An 18,922-nucleotide genomic window follows, 5' to 3' on the forward strand; every position below is an offset into this window, starting at 1 on the left:
TTACAATGATGGAAACGAAGTTGTAGTAGTGATGAATGTGACGCCGACGGCCAACATTAAAGAAAAATACCGGGAATTGTGTTAGGTAAATGGCGTAGGACAATTTTGTAGACACTTGAAAACCCTTCCATGAAAGCATCTCTGTGAATTTGTCTAAGAAGAGGAGTAAATAAATGAGCAATGATAAAATAAATAATTTTTGCTGATCTAAACTCACTCTTATAGCCATTATGCGAAACAAAAACGATCCACGCAAAGAATATACACCAAGCAATCGGCGCAAATGCTGCGTATATGGCCGCATGTGTAGTGTTGTACTGGTAGTTGATGTCGCCCATTGGTGCGGGTCCCAATAGTGAAACAAGTACACATGCCGTGGCCACTACCCAGCCAAGGCGTAGCTGTGTTTTCGTTAGTTGTATGCCACGGTATTTACGCAAACAATAGCCAAGCAAAATGCCCATGATATATACTGTAGAACGGTGTGGTGGGAATGAGTACATGTAGTCGGCTGTGCGGAAGAGGCGTTGAATACTGAATGTGAAGTAAATGAGAACATAAAATATGGTTTAAAAATTCGTTCGATATTTAATATCAAAATTCAAATATATTTTGCGAAGGCTGAAAATAAAATTAATATTTTGGATCGAACTAAAAAAAAAACAAGGTGGAACGTTAACATCGGTTATTAAGTTATAATAATACCCTTCACAAAACAAATAAAAAATTAGTCCTACAAGAACTTAATTCACATCGACAATTTGTAGGGCTAGTATATGCTACAGTGGTCCGATCTGAAAAATTTCCTTGGTTGAATTGTTGCTTAGGATAATAATTTATGGCAAATTTCTCGAGGAATTTCCTCGTCAAATAAAAAAGTTTTCCATACAAGACTTGATTTGGGTCCATTACTTTGAAAGGAAGCTATAGAGGTTCGATCTGAACAATTACTTCGGAAATATCACTATTGTTTTAGGCAATAATTCGTATCAAATTTCTTGAAGAAATCTCCTGAAATTGAGGGATTAGTTTGCGTATATACAGACAGACAGGCGGATAGACATACGTCCAATACTTGACAGCCTTGTCAACTTGTCCAAAACAATCCTTGCTTGTTATGTATCCTGGACTGTTGTGGGTTTAATATAAATTTCCAGTGTAAAAATCTGTTATTTACCAAATAATAAAGTGGGAATTTCAAGCAAACAATCGAACCATAACTCTTGCTTACTTTTTGAGAAAGCAAATCTCTCAACATTTACGATTGGGAATGAAATGGTTACTCACTTTGTACCAAAGTATATGTAATTGGACAGCTGATTCACGACGGTGGTGTAGTAGCGAGCTGCAGTTCCAATAGCGCCAAGTAACAACAAAGTGAATAAACCCTTTCTTGGCCATTTCCACAGACCTAGTATCATTAAAGGCGCGACGGCAAAGAGTTCGGTGTCAATACCCAGGTGATGTGTGTGTGTCAAACACTGCAATTAGTAAAGAAAAGTTTTAATAACTAAACAAGAATTCAGTTGTGTAAAAATAGATCCAAAAAAGTTAACTCTCATCTCTCTGTATTAACTTTTAACCCAAAAAGTACATATACATAGTTTGATATTTTCATTTTACATAAAAAGTAGCTAGTAGTGAACTTTCTAATAGTAATTAATACATAAGATAAATGGTAAATTTGCTCTTTTTATGTCTTAGCGCCCTTTTCACTTAAGAGATTTCAACATTGACCTTTTTTACTCACCATTTCACTGAAACCAAAGTAGTTGTGTATGAAAAGTAGATTACGCCACCAGTTTCGTTTACAAATGTCCGCATGATGTCCAACGACTAAGTTCCATTGCGGTCCCGAACCCCACAATGGTAGTACAAAAGTGCAGAAGAGTATGAGCGCGGCTAGTGGGGGTACGATACTGCGAAAGAAGATGCATTTAATCGATTAAATTTATAAAAGTATTTTTTTGTGAGTCAAAGTTGGCTTAGAGACATACACATGTAAATTTATTTCAAATTTTAAATTTATCCTAACATCATAGTAACTCCGCCGAAGACAAATAGTATGGGAAGGGCGATATTCCTAGACCGAATTTTCATGCGGGGTTTTAATATAGATCTGTGTAATAAGTTTGAGTATTAAAACATGGCGTTGCCTCCATTTCCCCTAGTTTTATAATCTGAAGTATTTTAATGGTCTGAATCAAAAATATTTTAAATATTTTACATGTAATTATAATTACTAAGAGCTATCTTCTAAATACAAACAGCCATCCAGGCAAAAAAGGTTTGGTTAGGTTAAGAGGTCGATCATAACAGCGATCTCACTTTAACAGTTTGGAACGTGGTTCCGTTGTGATACCTGTAATGATAATAATATTATAGATGATATGATCTTATAAATCGACAAAGATCTTTGTTCCAATCACAAATTTGTTAAGGCGGTCTTTGACAGTTTCGGCTATGTCTGCTAGTTCGCCCAAGATATGTTTCAGGCTTAGTCTTGCAAAGGCTGCACAATGGAGGAAAAAGTGCTTGGATGTTTCCACCTCACCTATTACGTATTTCAATAGAGCCTCTGCGTTGTACTATCAGCCCAAAAGAATCTTTCAGTCGCACAAAAGTGGGTCGTTGACCTGGGACGCTAGGTTTGTTTATGGAGTGCTAGAACGCAAGATGCTGATGGATATCTAACTCGGTCTATGTGGTCTGCAGTTACCAGTGATTTTTCTATGTCCAAATATCCAAACCAATGTGAAGAAGAAGTAACGTGAAGCTGTTTCTAGTGAGGACTGACACTCTTTGACTAGCTTTGAGCACATAAAAAGAGAGCTTGGCACTAGTATTGCCGTTTCCTGACGGTGTGAATGCTCACCTCCCTAAAAGAGGCTGCACTTCGTAGGAGCACGTCTACTGCCATCTTAAAGCAGCCACTTTAGTCTCAAAAAATACAGTGTTCTGGTGGGCCAAAGCTAAGACTGGTGAAGAGCTCCTTACAGAAAATTCGCCTTCCAATATTTTCTCATAGCCTTGACCTTAATACATCCCTCGTCGATATGTGAGAAAAGAAAAAGCCGCCACGAGCAGCCTCTGCGACGCAGGAATCCAAGACACTTCCAGATTATATTTATTTTAATTAAAATCCTGGCGAAGTTAAACTAATGAAAATATTCAAGCGTATCTTTATATAATAAAAGAGAATGAAGACTCTGAATTAGAAGTGAATCAGACTTGGTGGGTGAAATTAGGCTTATATTGGCCTGCTTTTTTTCTTTAAAAATATTTGTTTTATATTTCTACAAAAGAGAATACCACATTCGTTTTTTTCGGCTATTCACAACCAACCTGCAAAGCCAATGTGCTAGCTAGGGAAAGCGATTGGAAACGGGTCGGTTTCCAATGTTCTCTTGTGTTCGGGCGTTGAAACTATGGACCTCCTTGTGCTAAAGAGAACCTTCTGGCCCAGAGTGAATCGAAAGAGGTAATCCGAACTACTTGCTCTTAGCAAAGTCCTATCGCCGCAATTGTAGATATATTCAGACTGGACACTGGACTGGACAATAGGCTTACATGCGCTGCGGATATATATTTTGTCGTACGCTTTTTGTCAAATTGTATGGAGTAAGGCTCGTCACTTTCTTCTCTATTGGCCGACTTTTGCTAGACTGAGATCGGCAAACCTAGCGAAGTGACTGGAATTGATATTAATCGCCTTAATAAATTTGTGGTAAGTTCAAAACGCTTGGTCGATCTATGAGCATCTGGTAATACACTTTTCGAAAACACAAAGGACGAGTATTTGTCCAAGTGAGATCCATCTATTTTGGATCAATCTTACGATCTAACCTAAGGCTTTCGTTACAATGGCTATGAAAGTATTATGTTCGTTTTGCTTAAGATGTTGATTGGCGTAATCCCGTCACTTTAATTTTAGCATTTGCTCTTCAATGTACGCTTTAAGGGGGTATTCTGGTCTAGGATTTTGAAAAAAATCGACTGTTTTTGTATATCTTGAAAGTTTAGACTTTCAAAAATATGACCTTGGAAGAATTTTTCAAAATTCGACTTATTTTCGGAGATACAGCCGATTTTGTGACGTGGCGTCCGTGCTCACTACAATTGTCTCCTAAACTTTAAACGCGTTTTTCTCGAAAGTACTTTGTTTGAGGTGGTTGACATGATATCTCAAGTTCTACTGAACCGATTCCTTTGAAATTTGGTATATATCTTCTTTAAACAATGCTATATCGTGTCTGCCTTGGATTTCCAAAAATTTTGATTTGAAGTATTTTTAAAAAATTCGAAAAGGTCGAAAAAATCGGTTAAAAAAAATTTTTTTTTCAAGTCGACGCCATTTTGTTATTTTTTTTGAAAATGGTCCACCCAATAACGACATCCTTACTAATGAAGAATATTCTTGCTTTTTGTGTTTTAGATCTCTACAAGGGTTGAAATCACGTCAACCAGGTTAGACTAATAATGCAGACTAATAATGTAGTCCTTTGTGATGCCATTGAAAAAGAACTCTGTTTTTTGACCTCCCAAATGCGGGACAGTCAAGCAGGAAGTGCTGGCTTGTTTCTACCGCATCTTCTTCCAAATAGCTTCTGCAGTCGGCATCTGGTAAGATACCCATTCTTACCGCTTGTAAGCCAACAGGACAGTGGTCTGTTAAGAGTCCCACTAATAATGAGAGGTTAGCCTTACTGAGGGCTAAGAGATCATTAGATCTCCTGCGATCTATTCTGGCTTAAAAGGCTTTTGCAACCGCACAAGTACCGATGCTGGCCCAGCGTTGGACGAGCATCCGCGTGGCCCAGCTATCTAGTAGTAGAACACAACAAGATGCAGGAGCACCGATCCGTTCTCATTCTACCGTTAAGGATTCTAGGGTGCCTTTCCTTGCTAATTCATCAGCTTTGCAATTACCTGCAATTCCGCTGTGGCCCGGCACCCATACCAGTCTAATCACAAAAGCTCTAGCTGCTAGAGATAGCGATGTTAGACATTCTTCGACCAACCCTGAACGCACTGTGAATGAGTTCAGGGCTAGTATTGCCGCTCTACTATCTGAGTGAATGGTCACTTCTCTGAAAGTTGATGCACTCCGTAGCAGCAAATCTGCTGCTACCTTGATGGCTGCGACCTCAGCCTGGAATACACTACAATAGTCGGGAAGTCTGAAACAGGAGTTGATAGAGAGCTCCCGACAGTAGACCCCTCCACCAACCTTCCCCCCAAGCTCAACCAGGACGCACCGTTTTTTTTGAAGCCCCACTCCGCCGGCCCGTATCTCGACGAATTTTGTTTTTTTTTCTTGCAATTTTTTTTTATATTATTAAATTGTCAATAAAAAACATACAAGAAAATGGATAGTAAAAATGTTTTTTATTTTTTTTTATTTTGGTTTAAAAAATGCCTAAAATTCATGCGTCTAGACCAGAATACCCCCTTAATTTGGGGTACATTGTGTACGATCACATACTCGTTCAGCTCAGCTCAGCTCGGCTTGTCGTATATTGCCAATATACATATGAATTAAAATTTCTAAAATTTGCTTGATTTACGCAATTTACTGGCTTTTATTGAATCTTAGAATGTTGCTTGCGTCATGTAAATGTTTCTATGCTTTCTTAGCGCAAATAAAATTAGATGAATCGAGAACTTTATTTTCGAACTATAGTAAAAATTAATTATTTATGAGTGTGAAATACAATTTACATAATGTTTATATATATTTTTGTATAACAAAAACATATTTTGTTAATGTTCTTGTTGTGACCTAAATGGTTTGCATAAAAATGCCGTAAAACTCACCGGATTAAACGACTGACATATTCATTTCGCAAACGCACTGGCTGCCCCTTGAAGAGACGACCGAAGAGTGAGTATGCTGTCAACATACCACTAAAGAGCAGAAATGGATCGGTGTAGAGCGAGGCAGCACGTCCAATTACGGTCCAAGGGCGGCCCAAGCTCTTTTAAAATGTAAAGTTTTTATTATACATATCTATATGTACATATGTATGTAAGTAAGAAGTTAATTTAGCTTACCTCCGACATTTCCGTACGATTATTATAGGGATTAAAGAACATTGCCATCGATTTGTGTGAGAAGAGCAACATTGCCGCATTTAGAAAGCGTATGCCATGCACCGCCTCAATGTCATTCGGCGTGGAGCTGGTGCTAAAGAGCCAACGTAGATTTTTGTCCAAAGAGAAGGCGGTGAACCATTCATCTGCAAGTATAATTTAAGTTTAGGAAACATACCACTCGCAAATATAATACTAATTTACTCGGCTTTTGATCCGCTTTGGTGCAGCGCTCGTAAATGGTCGATAGCACAGTAATGGAGAGTATAATGAGAAAGAAGCGCCTAGAATAAGAATATTTGTTAAGTTCAAACTTTTAATTTAAATTAAGTTTTTTGCTCTTGACATTAGCACTCACACGGCCCATGTTGTATTGCGGTCCCATGGCTTGTTGTCACGCACTTGACATAGCTTCGGCTCCACGCGCACTTGGAACGAAATGCCGGTGGAAGTAGTTAAATTGTTCAGGTATTCCTTTACCGTGTACTCCACGTCTTGGTAGCTGCAAGCGTCCGGCACACAAATACCCCAGTTGATCAGTGAGTAGCGTGGTACACGATGGCCAGGCTGCAAATAAAGATTTCAATTATGTTAGTAAAGACATGGTTATCTCCATTATATTTCATAAGCCTACAATTAGATGCGAAATAGTAAGTAAGTATAGCCATGAGTGATAGAGATAAGGTTGCGGCACGCTACATCAAATGTCAAACTTTCGTAGTTATTGTAAACATTCTCTTCATTTCGTGCGGCTCGTCACTATTTTGTTGTCCGACACAATTCAAAAAAGATACGAATCGAAATTGTCGTAATATTATTTGGTTTTATAGGAAATAATCTGATTCAGATATTCAAAAGCAATTAACCGTCTGAAGAACAACAAAGCGGCTGGGGCCGATGGATTGCGCCGAGCTTTTTAAATACGGCGGCGAAGAGCTGATAAGGAGCACGCATCAGTTTCTTTGCAGAATATGGTCGGACGAAAGCATGCCCGAAGATTGGAATTAAAGTGTGTTCTGTCCAATCCACAAAAAGGGAGACCCCGCAATTTGCGCCAACTACCGTGGGATAAGCCTCCGCAATATTGCATATAAGGTTCTATCGAGCGAACTGTGTGAAAGACTGACTTCCACCATCAACAAACTGACTGCACCTTATCAGTGTGCCTTTAGACCTGAAAAATCAACAACTGACCCAAGAAAGGAGGATCGACACACTACCTCTTCGTCGATATTAAAGCTGTTCTTGACAGCGCGAAAATGAACTACCACTATGCCGCAAATCTGAACTTGGTATCTCTGCAAAGCTAATACGGCTGTATAAACTGACGTTGAGCAACACCAAAAAGCTCAGCAGGATCGGGAAGAACCTCTCTGAGCCATTCTATACCAAACGAGGTTTCAGACAAGGCGACTTCCTATCGTGCGACTTCTTCAATCTAATCCTGAAGAAAATAATTCGAACTGCAGATTTGAATAGAGAAGGTACAATCATCTATAAGAGTGTGATATTAGTATCATTGACTTCAACTACTGCTCCGTTGCTTATTCTCTTTTTCCATCTAATAAAGAAGCGAACCGTATGAGTCTGGTTGTGAACGAGGACAAGACGAAATAACTCCTATCATCAAACAAACAGTCGTTGCACTCGCGACTTGGCTTCCACGTCACTGTTGACAGTCATAACTTCGAAGTCGTAGATAATTTCGTCTATCTTGTAAATAGCATTAACACCAAAAACAATTTCAGTCTCGAAATCCAACGCAGAATAACTTTTGCCAACAGGTGCTACTACGGACTGAGTAGGCAATTGAGAAGAAAAGTCCTCTCTCGACGAACAAAGATCAAACACCTGAAGTCATCCCCCGGTCACTCATCCGCGTCCTGTTATATGGTGCAGATAAATGAATGATGACAACAACTGATGAGTCGGCGTTACGAGTTTGCGAGAGAAATTTCTGCAGAAGATTTATGATTGGCAACGGCGAATAACGGAATCTATGGAACGATGAGCTGTACGAGATATGGGCCGACATTGACATAGTTCAGCGAATTAAGAGACAGCATCTACGCTGGCTAGGTCATAATGTCCGAATGCATGAAAACACTTCAGCTATGAGAGTATTCAACGCAGTACCCGCCGGGGGAAGCAGAGAAAGAGGAAGATCTTCACTCCGTTGGAAAGACCATGTGGGAAGGACCTTGCAACACTTGAAATTTCCAATTGGCGACAAACAGCGAAAAGAAAAAACGGTCGGCGCGCTGTTGTAATTTGGATATAACCGCGTAAGCGCTGTCTACACCAATAAAGAAGAAGATTCATATATGGGAAATTATTCAAGAGAGAGATGGAGATAAATATTCGAGATTCGCTTGAATTATTCGAGAAGAGAGAGGAATAATAAAACTTGCTAATGAAGAATACCGTCTCGTCTGACTTCTAAAATTCTAAGCTTCGATCACCCAATCACCAGAAGAACAGCATAACCTTTCACGTTTTATAATATTTACACTAACAAACATAAAAATAAGTCAACCACAGTTGCTAATTAATTTTTTATATGTCTTTCTAGCCAATCTCTTTGCGATTTTTTGAAGGCACAATGCCGCGTGCAATGAACTCTTCGTTTAACTCGTGAACTAGCGTTTTTTTTATTAGTTGCATAATTTTTGTTTAATATTGGTTTTGAATATTTCGGAGTATAATTAAGTTTGCGTGCTAGTCAACGAAACATTGACAAAGCAGATGTGAAAAAAACAACAACGCAAACAGTTGTTAATAAACCGTTAACTATGCTTCGATAATCTTGTACTATCTGAAAAGTCTAATATGGAGAGAAATATTTTTGGCAAATAAAAGTTGAAGTTCAAGTTCAATGCGCGCGACAAGCTGTGCAGGCATAATTTTTGAAAATAAATTTGCATGATTCGTGCAAGCAAATACGAGTAAAAATTATTGTTTAATTTATGACGGTGTTAATTTTTTGCCAATGTGCTAGTCGCTGCACCTACAACAATACTACTTGAGCCATTCATAAATCGATTTCGATAAAAATCTGGTTAATATTAAGTATGAAGGAGTTCTTTGATCCAATACCAATTCTAAAGACGAAGCATGCATTCCGGAAGTATCAGACTTCACCATACGTAGGTTGCTATATATATTTCTGGCCTAATAATGTAAATAGGCATATTTATCAACGAAAATGGTTTTTTTTTTTTTTTTTTTTTTTTTATTTTTTTGTCGATTGCTGTTTTGTTTCGGGCTCATACGCATAGATCCATGATTCGTCACCTGTGACGATCTTATAAACGTCTTTTGAAGCACCGCGATCGTATTTTTTCAGCATTTCTTTACACCAATCCACACGAGCCTTTTTTTGAGCGATTGTCAAATTGTGCGGGATCCAACGAGAACAAACCTTTTTTACGGCCAGCTGTTCATGCAATATCGAATGTATGCTGGTGGGAGAAATGCATAGGCATGCCTCTATCTGAAGGTATGTTACATGACGGTCTTGCATTATCAGTTCACGTACGGCATCGATGTTTTCTGGCACAACGGCTGTTTTTGGACGACCTTCACGGAATTCGTCTTTGAGCGAGCGTCGGTCACGATTGAATTCGTTGTACCAGTTTTTCACAGTGCTATAGGATGGTGCTTCATAGCCATACAAAGATTTTAGTTCATCGATGCACTCTTGTCGTGATAATCCACGTCGAAAGTTGTGAAAAATGAACGCACGAAAATGTTCACGAGTTAATTCCATTTTTTGGCCGAGATGAATTTTTTAATTCCCTGTAAATAAAACAATTCACGATTAAATGACAAAATGTTCTGAGTGATGTTATGCTAAAAAATGTTAAACTTTCCAATGGAAATGTCAGATTGCACCTGGCAACACTTCGTGTTGCCCTAGGCCAGAATATATATAGCAGCCCTCGTAAATAACTCAATTTTGGTTTTATGAGACAAAAAAATTGGATTGCTAAAAAAGCATCTCCATTTCAGCTTTGATTCACTTTTTCTTATTTTAATTATAGGGAAAATTATCTTCCCGTCTGTATCAAACTGTATCGACATCGTTAGAGAGCTTAGACCAACAATAACTGTTAGTGGATGTCGAAAGAAAATTGAATAGCCAAATATCAGTGCCATCTGCTTCGTCTAAAATATGTATGGTAACTGGTCTAATATCGCTTGATATCCTACAACGAACCACAGAAAGGTTATATTTAAGGTCCTATATATTATTGAAGAACCTCTCTAAGCTATTTAATATTAAAATAATTTCTAAAGTAGTCCGAAAGCGGAAACAAATAGCTTAAACAATAATTTTAGATAGTTTCGCATTTTATATTTTATTAAGTAGTGCGATGATCAGAACTTATGTTGAAGAAGAACACGACGAACAATCTAATATTACAACTAAGCAGTCAGCATATGTCGGTTTTGCCTTGCACTCTGTTTCATTTCTACTATTATTTGAATTAATTATTAATTTTTTACTCATGGAACCGGCATAGGTAGGTAGGGTGGATATCCGACTATGCATCTAGGCTTTTAGAAGACCCATTGTGTTTAAACACCTTGTTTGTTGGTAATAATAAATATATAAGCTTCATGAACTTTATAACGATGTCACATGATTATTCAGCAGCTCAACTTGATGGACGTAGGCCTCTGTAAGTATCTAACGTAGTAGCAGCTACGGCAGAGGAAAAAATATCTTTGACACAGAAAACCCAAGAAGAGAAGAAGTTAGCTTCTAAGCGGAATAATAATATCGAGTCGGAAAGTATTCAAACTTTAGTGGTAGCGTCGAAACCAAGACTCGCAAGTCGCACTCGGAAGAATACTCGTAAATGCTTAAAACTGCTAAAGCCAATAATTTGTAAGACTTCAAAATTGAGCTCAGCACTTTTTCAAAACTATCTATTTGGGGTATAGTTTAAGCTTTTTGAACCAGAGCAAAAAATAGCTGTAATATGAAACATGTCGGACAATTTTTTTTTATTATGCATGAGAATCAGTCAAATTTTTTGTGTTGAGTTTCTGAAAATTATTATTTGTGACGGTTGATTGCGGTTTTTAGAGACAAAGGCACTATAGTTTAACTTTAATTAGTAATACGAGTGGAAGAGGAGAGGAAAAGCCTAGCTGATTCTGTAAAATTTTAAGTATTTTTCTTTCTTTGTCATGTAACAATAAAAATCTGTTCGATAAATGCGTTATATTTGTTTTTGCTGTAGTGGTTAGAATAAATGTTATCAATTTTGACGATCTGACAGTTACTTTCAGAAAAATTCATTATTTTATGGTAGTTTTGCTTTTACTTTTAGGTTTAGAATTAACTTTATTTATTTATTAATTTTAATTTGCATTCAGTTTTAAAAACAGTAAATTTTATGTTTTGTAATGAAAAAATAGTTATATTTTTTAAATTAAAATGATTATATTTTTTTTAATTATATAAATATATATATATATATATTTAAATTAACAAAAAAAATATATAATTAACCGTTTAATTTTACTTAAAATTGTTAATTTTAGCGTTTAATTTTTTTTTATTAATTTTGACTTATTTAATTTTTATATAGCTATAAATGAATTTTTATTTAAGTTTATGTTTAATTTTAGTTTAATTATCATTTTAACTTTTTAATTTTAATTTTGATATTAACTAATTTATATCTAATTTGTTTTAATGTTTTTTTTTTTGAAATTTAACAATTTCAATTTTTATGTTATTACTAATTAAATTTATAAATTAACGTTTAATTATTTCATTAAAATTGAGTTATTTAATTTTTATTTAGCTATCAAATAAATATTATCAATTTAATTTAATTTTATTTTTACTTTAATTATCATTTTAAATTTCATTTGATTTAATTTTCTTTTTAATTGAATTATCATTTTAAATTTAATTTTATTTTAATTTCAATATTAAAGAAATTTTTTGACTTACATTTTTAATTTTTTTGTGATTTTTAGCAACTTTAATAAAAGCGAAATTGTTAGAAAAATTTACAAAAATTTAGTCTTAAATTTTAATTTTTTATTGCAATAACGAACTATTTAATTTTATATAGTTATCAATTAAATTAATTAATTTTAAATTTAATTTTAAATTTAATTTCTATATTAATAAAAGATTAATTTAAATTTTAATTGCTTTTTAGTTTTAATTCGAACTTTAATTTTCATTGTAATTTGGTGTTAGTTAAGATATTTCTTTAATTTTCAGTTTACTTTTTTTTTGAAATTTAACAATTTAAATTTTTATGTTATTACTAATTAAATTTATAGATTAACGTTTAATTATTTCATTAAAATTGAGTTATTTAATTTTTATTATTATTAGCTATCAAATAAATATTATTTCAATTTAATTTAATTTTATTTTTAATTTAATTATCATTTTAAATTTAATTTCATTTTAATTTCAATATTAAAGAAATTTTTTGACTTACATTTTTAATTTTTTTGTGATTTTTAGCAACTTTAATAAAAGCGAAATTGTTAGAAAAATTGACAAAAATTTAGTCTTAAATTTTAATTTTTTTATTACAATAACGAACTATTTAATTTTATATAGTTATCAATTAATTTAATTAATTTTAAATTTAAATTTAATTTCTATTTTAATAAAAGTTTAATTTAAATTTTAATTGCTTTTTAGTTTTAATTCGAACTTTAATTTTCATTGTAATTTAGTGTTAGTTAAGATTTTATTTTAAATTTCAGTTTACTTTTTTTTTGAAATTTAACAATTTGAATTTTAATGATATTACTAATTAAATTTATAAATTAACGTTTAATTATTTCATTAAAATTTAGTTATTTAATCTTTATTTAGCTATCAAATAAATATTATTTCAATTTAATTTAATTTTATTTTTAGTTTAATTATCATTTTAAATTTCATTTGATTTAATTTTCTTTTTAATTGAATTATCATTTTAAATTTCATTTGATTTTAATTTCAATATTAAATAAATTTTTTGTCTTACTTTTTTAATTTTTTTGTGATTTTTAACAATTTTAATAAAAGTGAAATTGTTAGAAAAATTGACAAAAATTTAGTCCTAAATTTTAATTTTTTTTATAGCAATAACGAACTATTTAATTTTATATAGTTATCAATTAATTTAATTAGTTTTAAATTTAAATTTTAATTGCTTTTTAGTTTTAATTCGAACTTTAATTTTCATTGTAATTTAGTGTTAGTTAAGATTTTATTTTAAATTTCAGTTACTTTTACTTTAAGTTTTAGTTTTAATTGTCGTTTTTATTTTATTTTTAAATGTAAATTTCATTTTATCATGCCATTATAGTCATCAATTTATTTATTTTTTAATTTTAAGTTTAATTTTTTTTTTAAATCTAAGTTTTAATTTCAAAAATAACTTTAGTTTTAGTTAAGATTTTATTTTAAATTTAAATTTTACTTCTTTTTTTCTTTTATATTTAATTTGAATTGTAATTCCAAAATCAATTTTAGTTCTAGTTTTAGTTAAGCATTTATTATAAATTTTAATTTTATTTCAAATTTTCATTTTAATTGCTCTTTAATTGTAATTTTTTTTCGTAGATTTACACAGCTGCCTTTACACACACCTTAATCTTATTCCCTTATTCTTCACAAACGTTTTTCTCTTTCTCCTTTGCTTACCTTATACTACTCTATAAACTAAATGGCTCTCGCATGCCTTGTTTCCGGTGGCGCATCAATAAAAGTACAATTATTTATGAGAGTGTTTCCGTACAAATATGCAAATCACACACAGACATACATACAAACTATTTCGTCACATGCAAAACGCATTCATTCATAAAACATTTTCGCCGATAAATTCACAAGCGCTTGTAATTTGGCAATTTATAAGCTGTAAACGCGGCTGTAATTGAAGCTTTATGTTAATTAAATTATTTTTATCGTTGCACTAAAGTGAATTGCATGTCAAGATACAATAATTAAGGCAAAAATAGTTGCAACGTTGAACGATTAATAAACCATTTGTTTATATTAAAATGATACTGCATGTGTGTATGTGTTTGTAGGTGCGTGAGAAATTCTCTATCGTCGTGTGTGTGTGTGTAAAATGTGTGCGCATGATAATGCTAATAATGATGTAATTTTATTAGCGCTTGGCTGTATAAATAGCAAAACATTTCGATTGTCAAACAAAAGACTCAAGCAGCGAACTTGCTCATACCACTCACAACAAATAAACTAACAAATAACAGAAAACTTAACAACACATTGTTTAGGCGTGCAAATAATCTGCTTTTCTACAACTTGTGCGCGCCAGTAATTGAATTGCTAATTGAGAGAAATGCACTTACATCATTGAATTCGCTCTTGAAAGGCCCGTGCGATTGTATGAGTTTGAATAAGGCGCGCAAACGTTGCGAATTATGTGGCAACACCGGCTGTGCGTACGCCAAACAATACTGTCCCTTGATTTCAGCATCCGCCTCATCGTCGACTGCTGCTGCGTCGTCCGCAGCGCTGCTGATGCCCAGACACTGATCGAAGTCACCCGGCTGATTAATGTTGCCATTGAGTATGCCCGAAGTGATCTTGCCGGTGGCGTCATGCACTGTAAACGTAAAAGAAACGATTTTAGTTATAAACTTTATATGTTGTTAATAAAAAATAGTAGTTAGAAATACAAATACTAGTTATAGCATAAAATAGTTGCAAAAATGGTTGTCTAATATTACAGTTAAATGTTTAATTGTCGGACTTATGGAATAAGCACAAAATTCGTATGCAAATTAGACGCGATATGAGCACGTCTCCATTTCAGGCAACGTTTTTGCACATCTTTTATGGTCAACTTGTGGATTAACGTCAAAATTAACACATTCAAATAAAAAATAGAATTGTTGGAAAGGTGTGGTATACATTGGATAGGATAGTAAGCAAGTGTTATGCATATAAGAGAAGTCAGAATTTTTTTGGAAATGTGCATACATATGTAAATACGTAGGCGTTTAGTATGTAGTGTATTATAAAATTTTCGGAAAGTTATATAAAAATTGCAATGTTTATATCTTATCGCATTTTAGCTTCGTATTAATCATCATTTTTTAATTTACATTTAAATTAAATTTTATTATTCATTTTTTTATTGGTATATTAAATTTGGATTGTCAATAAAAATGTTTTGTTTACAAATTTTTATTTTAATTATGGATTTATCTATAATATATATAAAAAAAATCCTATAAAAAAATAATTAATTAATTTTAATTAAAATTTTTACTTCGTAATAACTTTAGTCTGCATTTTAATTTTGTTCTTATTTGTTATTATTTCAGTTTTAATTAAATTTCATTTAATCTTCAAATTTAGTTGTTTGCCGTCAAATGTTAATATCTCCTTCCATTTTATTATAATTTATATTTAAATTAAATTTAAATTTTAATTCCAATTTTAATCTTATTTCTAATTTTTATTTTATATATAATTTTAATTTTTAATTTTGTTTGTCGTCTTAATGTTAATTTGCTCCTTCCATTTTATTTTAATTTATATTTAAGTTTAAATTTTACTTTTGATGCAACTTTTAATTTTAATTTTATATGTATGTAGTTTTAATTTTTTTCTAACTTTAATTTTAAAAATTTTTATTCTAATTTTAATTTTAAATCCGATTTAATTTTAATTTTATTTTATTTTAATTTTATATTTAATTTTATTTCAATTTATTTATAACTTTAGTTTTAAAAATTTTAATTTTAATTCCAATTTTATTTTATTTTTATTTTTAACTTTCAATTTAATTTTAATTTAATATTTAATTTTATTTCAATTTACTTATAACTTTAGTTTTAAAAATTTTAATTTTAATTCTAATTTTTATTTTAATTCCAATTTAATTTTAATTTTATTTCTAATTTTCAATTTAATTTTAATTTAAAATTAAATTTTATTTCAATTTATTTATAACGTTAATTTCAAAAATTTTAATTCTAATATAATTTTTAATTTTCAATTTAATTTTAATTTTATTTTTATTTTTAATTTTCATATTAATTTTAATTTTATATTTAATTTTTAATTTTATTTCAATTTATTTATAACTTGAGTTTTAAAAATTTTAATTCTAATTTTAATTTTAATTCAGATTTAATTTTATTTTTAATTTTCAATTTAATTTTAATTTAAAATTAAATTTTATTTCAATTTATTTATAACTTTAGATTTAAAAATTTTAATTTTAATTCCAATTTAATTTTATTTTTAATTTTTAATTTAATTTTAATTTTATATTTAATTTTATTTCAATTTATTTATAACTTTAGTTTTAAAAATTTTAATTTTAATTTTAATTCTAATTTTTATTTTAATTCCAATTTAATTTTAATTTTATTATTAATTTTCAATTTAATTTTATTTTAAAATTTAATTTAATTTCAATTTATTTATAACTTTAGATTTAAAAATTTTTATTTTAATTTTAATTTTAATTCCAATTTAGTTTTAATTTAATTTTTATTTTTAATTTTTAATTTTCAATTTAATTTTAATTTTATAATTATATTTCAATTTATTTATAACTTTGGTTTAAAAAATTTTAATTCTAATTTTAATTCCAATTTAATTTTAATTTTATTTTTAATTTTCAATTTAATTTTAATTTTATATTTAATTTTATTTCAATTTATTTATAACTTTAGTTTTAAAAATTTTAATTCTAATTTTAATTACAATTTTATTTTTAATTTTCAATTTAATTTTAATTTAATTTTAATTCCAATTTAATTTTAATTTTAATTTTATTTTTAATTTTCAATTTAATTTTAATTTCATATTTAATTTTATTTCAATTTATTTATAACTTAAGATTTAAAAATTTTAATTTTAATTTTAATTCCAATTTAATTTTATTTTTATTTTTAATTTTCAATTTAATTTTAATTTAAAATTAAATTTTATTTCAATTTATTTATATGTAACTTTAGATTTAAAAATTTTAATTTTAATTTTAATTCCAATTTAATTTTATTTTTATTTTTAATTTTCAATTTAATTTTAATTTAATATTTAATTTTATTTCAATTTTCAATTTAATTTTAATTTTTATTTTTAAATTTTTAATTTTCAATTTAATTTTAATTTTATGTTTAATTTTATTTCTATTTATTTATAACTTTAGTTTTAAAAATTTTAATTCTAATTTTAATTTTAATTCGAATTTAACTTTAATTTTATTTTTAATTTTTAATTTAATTTTAATTTTATATTTAATTTTTTTTTCAATTTATTTTTTTTTTTAATTTTAATTCCAATTTAATTTTAGTTTTATGTTTTCTTTTAATTTTCATATTAATTTTATTTCAATTTATTTATAACTTTAGTTTTAAAAATTTTAATTTAAAATTAAATTTTATTTCAATTTATGTATAACTTTAGATTTAAAAATTTTAATTTTAATTTTATTAGTTTTAATTTTAATTCTAATTTTAATTTCAATTTCAATATTTTAATTTTATTTAAATTTTTTCTAACTTTAATTTCAAAAATTTTAATTCTAATTTTAATTACAATTTTTTTTTTAATTTTATTTTTAATTTTAATTTTAATTTTAATTTTATGTTTTATATTTAATTTTTTTAATTTTATTTCAATTTATTTATAACTTTAATTTTAAATTTATTGAATTTATACCAATTAATTTTTTCCGCAAATCCCCTAATGTACCCTCGAAGAGCCGCAATTAGTCACCGGCAAGCTCAAGGCCAACAAATCACCCGGGCAGACGGGATCCCAGCAGAAATCCTGGAAATGAATCGCTGCAGAGCGAACCGGAATATTCCTTGAATACAGTAAACAGCGACTGTCTAATCAGTAAGAGAATATTCCTTGCACACCCTCCACACTGCATGTTTGACACAGCGGTAAAGCTCTATGAAAGACTACTTAAACTCAGACTCGAAGCGGCTTTCAACGCAGCTGGATCAAATCTAGCAGCTATAGAATGCGTTAGTGAAAGTGTAGAAGCCGCACAGCGTAGATGGTTTAAATACAAAAGAATAGTGCAGTGTGAAATTACAAAACGATACACAGAAGAAGAGTGAAGAAAGCTTAATTAGGTCATGATACAGACGCACGCATGGCTCGACTTATACAACGTCCAGCTCGCTACGGAAAAAATAGAGCTAAAGACCAAAAAAGCACATACCCCTCGAAATAAGTAATAATAAGTCGACTACGGTTATCCTTAGGACATAAAAATATGTAAACTACCTAGGCGTAAGACTCGCCCCAGACTAACTTTCTCGGTACATATCCTACCAACTTAGCAGATTAATGGTCAAAACCCAACAAGAGAAAGCTCCTAAAGTCGACGACTATCAGCGTGCTATTATACGGAGCAGAGATCTGGGCAGATGTGGTTAAAAAGGAAGACCGGCGTAAGGTAGCGGCCAGAGGGCACCTCACCTCAGCGCTCACTAAAATGCTAAAATATAACAAATAAATGAATTCTTTATATGAACGGAAAAGTAATTTATTTCTGCACTGAGAATTTCTATTTTATTTATTTAAGCAAAAATATTCCGCAAATTACTTTTCAACACAATTTTTTAACTTTATTTTGCACAAACATTAATTTTCATATAAAACTGCACAAAAATGCAGCCAAGCATAATTGACTAAAAATTGAAAAACCACTTTAGAACGTTAAAAAGATATAAACATGCCAGCCACATCACACACATAATTAAAAGTTTAACTTATAACCCATACTTATATAATTTAATATTATCTTAACCAGCCTCGCGTTCCATGCACTTGGCTTCAAAATGC

At 30.5% G+C, this 18,922-nt stretch overlaps 2 protein-coding genes across 5 annotated transcripts in view; both read right to left on the bottom strand.

The window, feature by feature from the left end:
* The window catches only part of LOC126759164 (frizzled-3), a 485,412-nt gene that overhangs the window by 83,554 nt on the left and 382,936 nt on the right, over positions 1-18,922 (bottom strand). The gene's annotated exons all lie outside the window — the stretch shown is intronic.
* The window catches only part of LOC126759156 (nose resistant to fluoxetine protein 6), a 57,149-nt gene that overhangs the window by 589 nt on the left and 37,638 nt on the right, over positions 1-18,922 (bottom strand). For all 4 annotated transcript variants that reach the window (XM_050473828.1, XM_050473825.1, XM_050473826.1 and 1 more), the window contains exons 4-12: positions 14,449-14,705; positions 6,452-6,660; positions 6,298-6,377; positions 6,055-6,239; positions 5,818-5,978; positions 1,751-1,919; positions 1,288-1,481; positions 218-534; positions 5-153 (exon numbers count right to left, since the gene is read on the bottom strand). In XM_050473828.1, coding sequence (XP_050329785.1) covers positions 5-153; positions 218-534; positions 1,288-1,481; positions 1,751-1,919; positions 5,818-5,978; positions 6,055-6,239; positions 6,298-6,377; positions 6,452-6,660; positions 14,449-14,705 — 1,721 coding nt within the window. The remainder of the gene's footprint in view (positions 1-4; positions 154-217; positions 535-1,287; positions 1,482-1,750; positions 1,920-5,817; positions 5,979-6,054; positions 6,240-6,297; positions 6,378-6,451; positions 6,661-14,448; positions 14,706-18,922) is intronic.

The sequence above is a fragment of the Bactrocera neohumeralis genome, chromosome 5 (assembly GCF_024586455.1).
Source record: "Bactrocera neohumeralis isolate Rockhampton chromosome 5, APGP_CSIRO_Bneo_wtdbg2-racon-allhic-juicebox.fasta_v2, whole genome shotgun sequence".
Lineage (NCBI taxonomy): Eukaryota > Metazoa > Arthropoda > Insecta > Diptera > Tephritidae > Bactrocera > Bactrocera neohumeralis.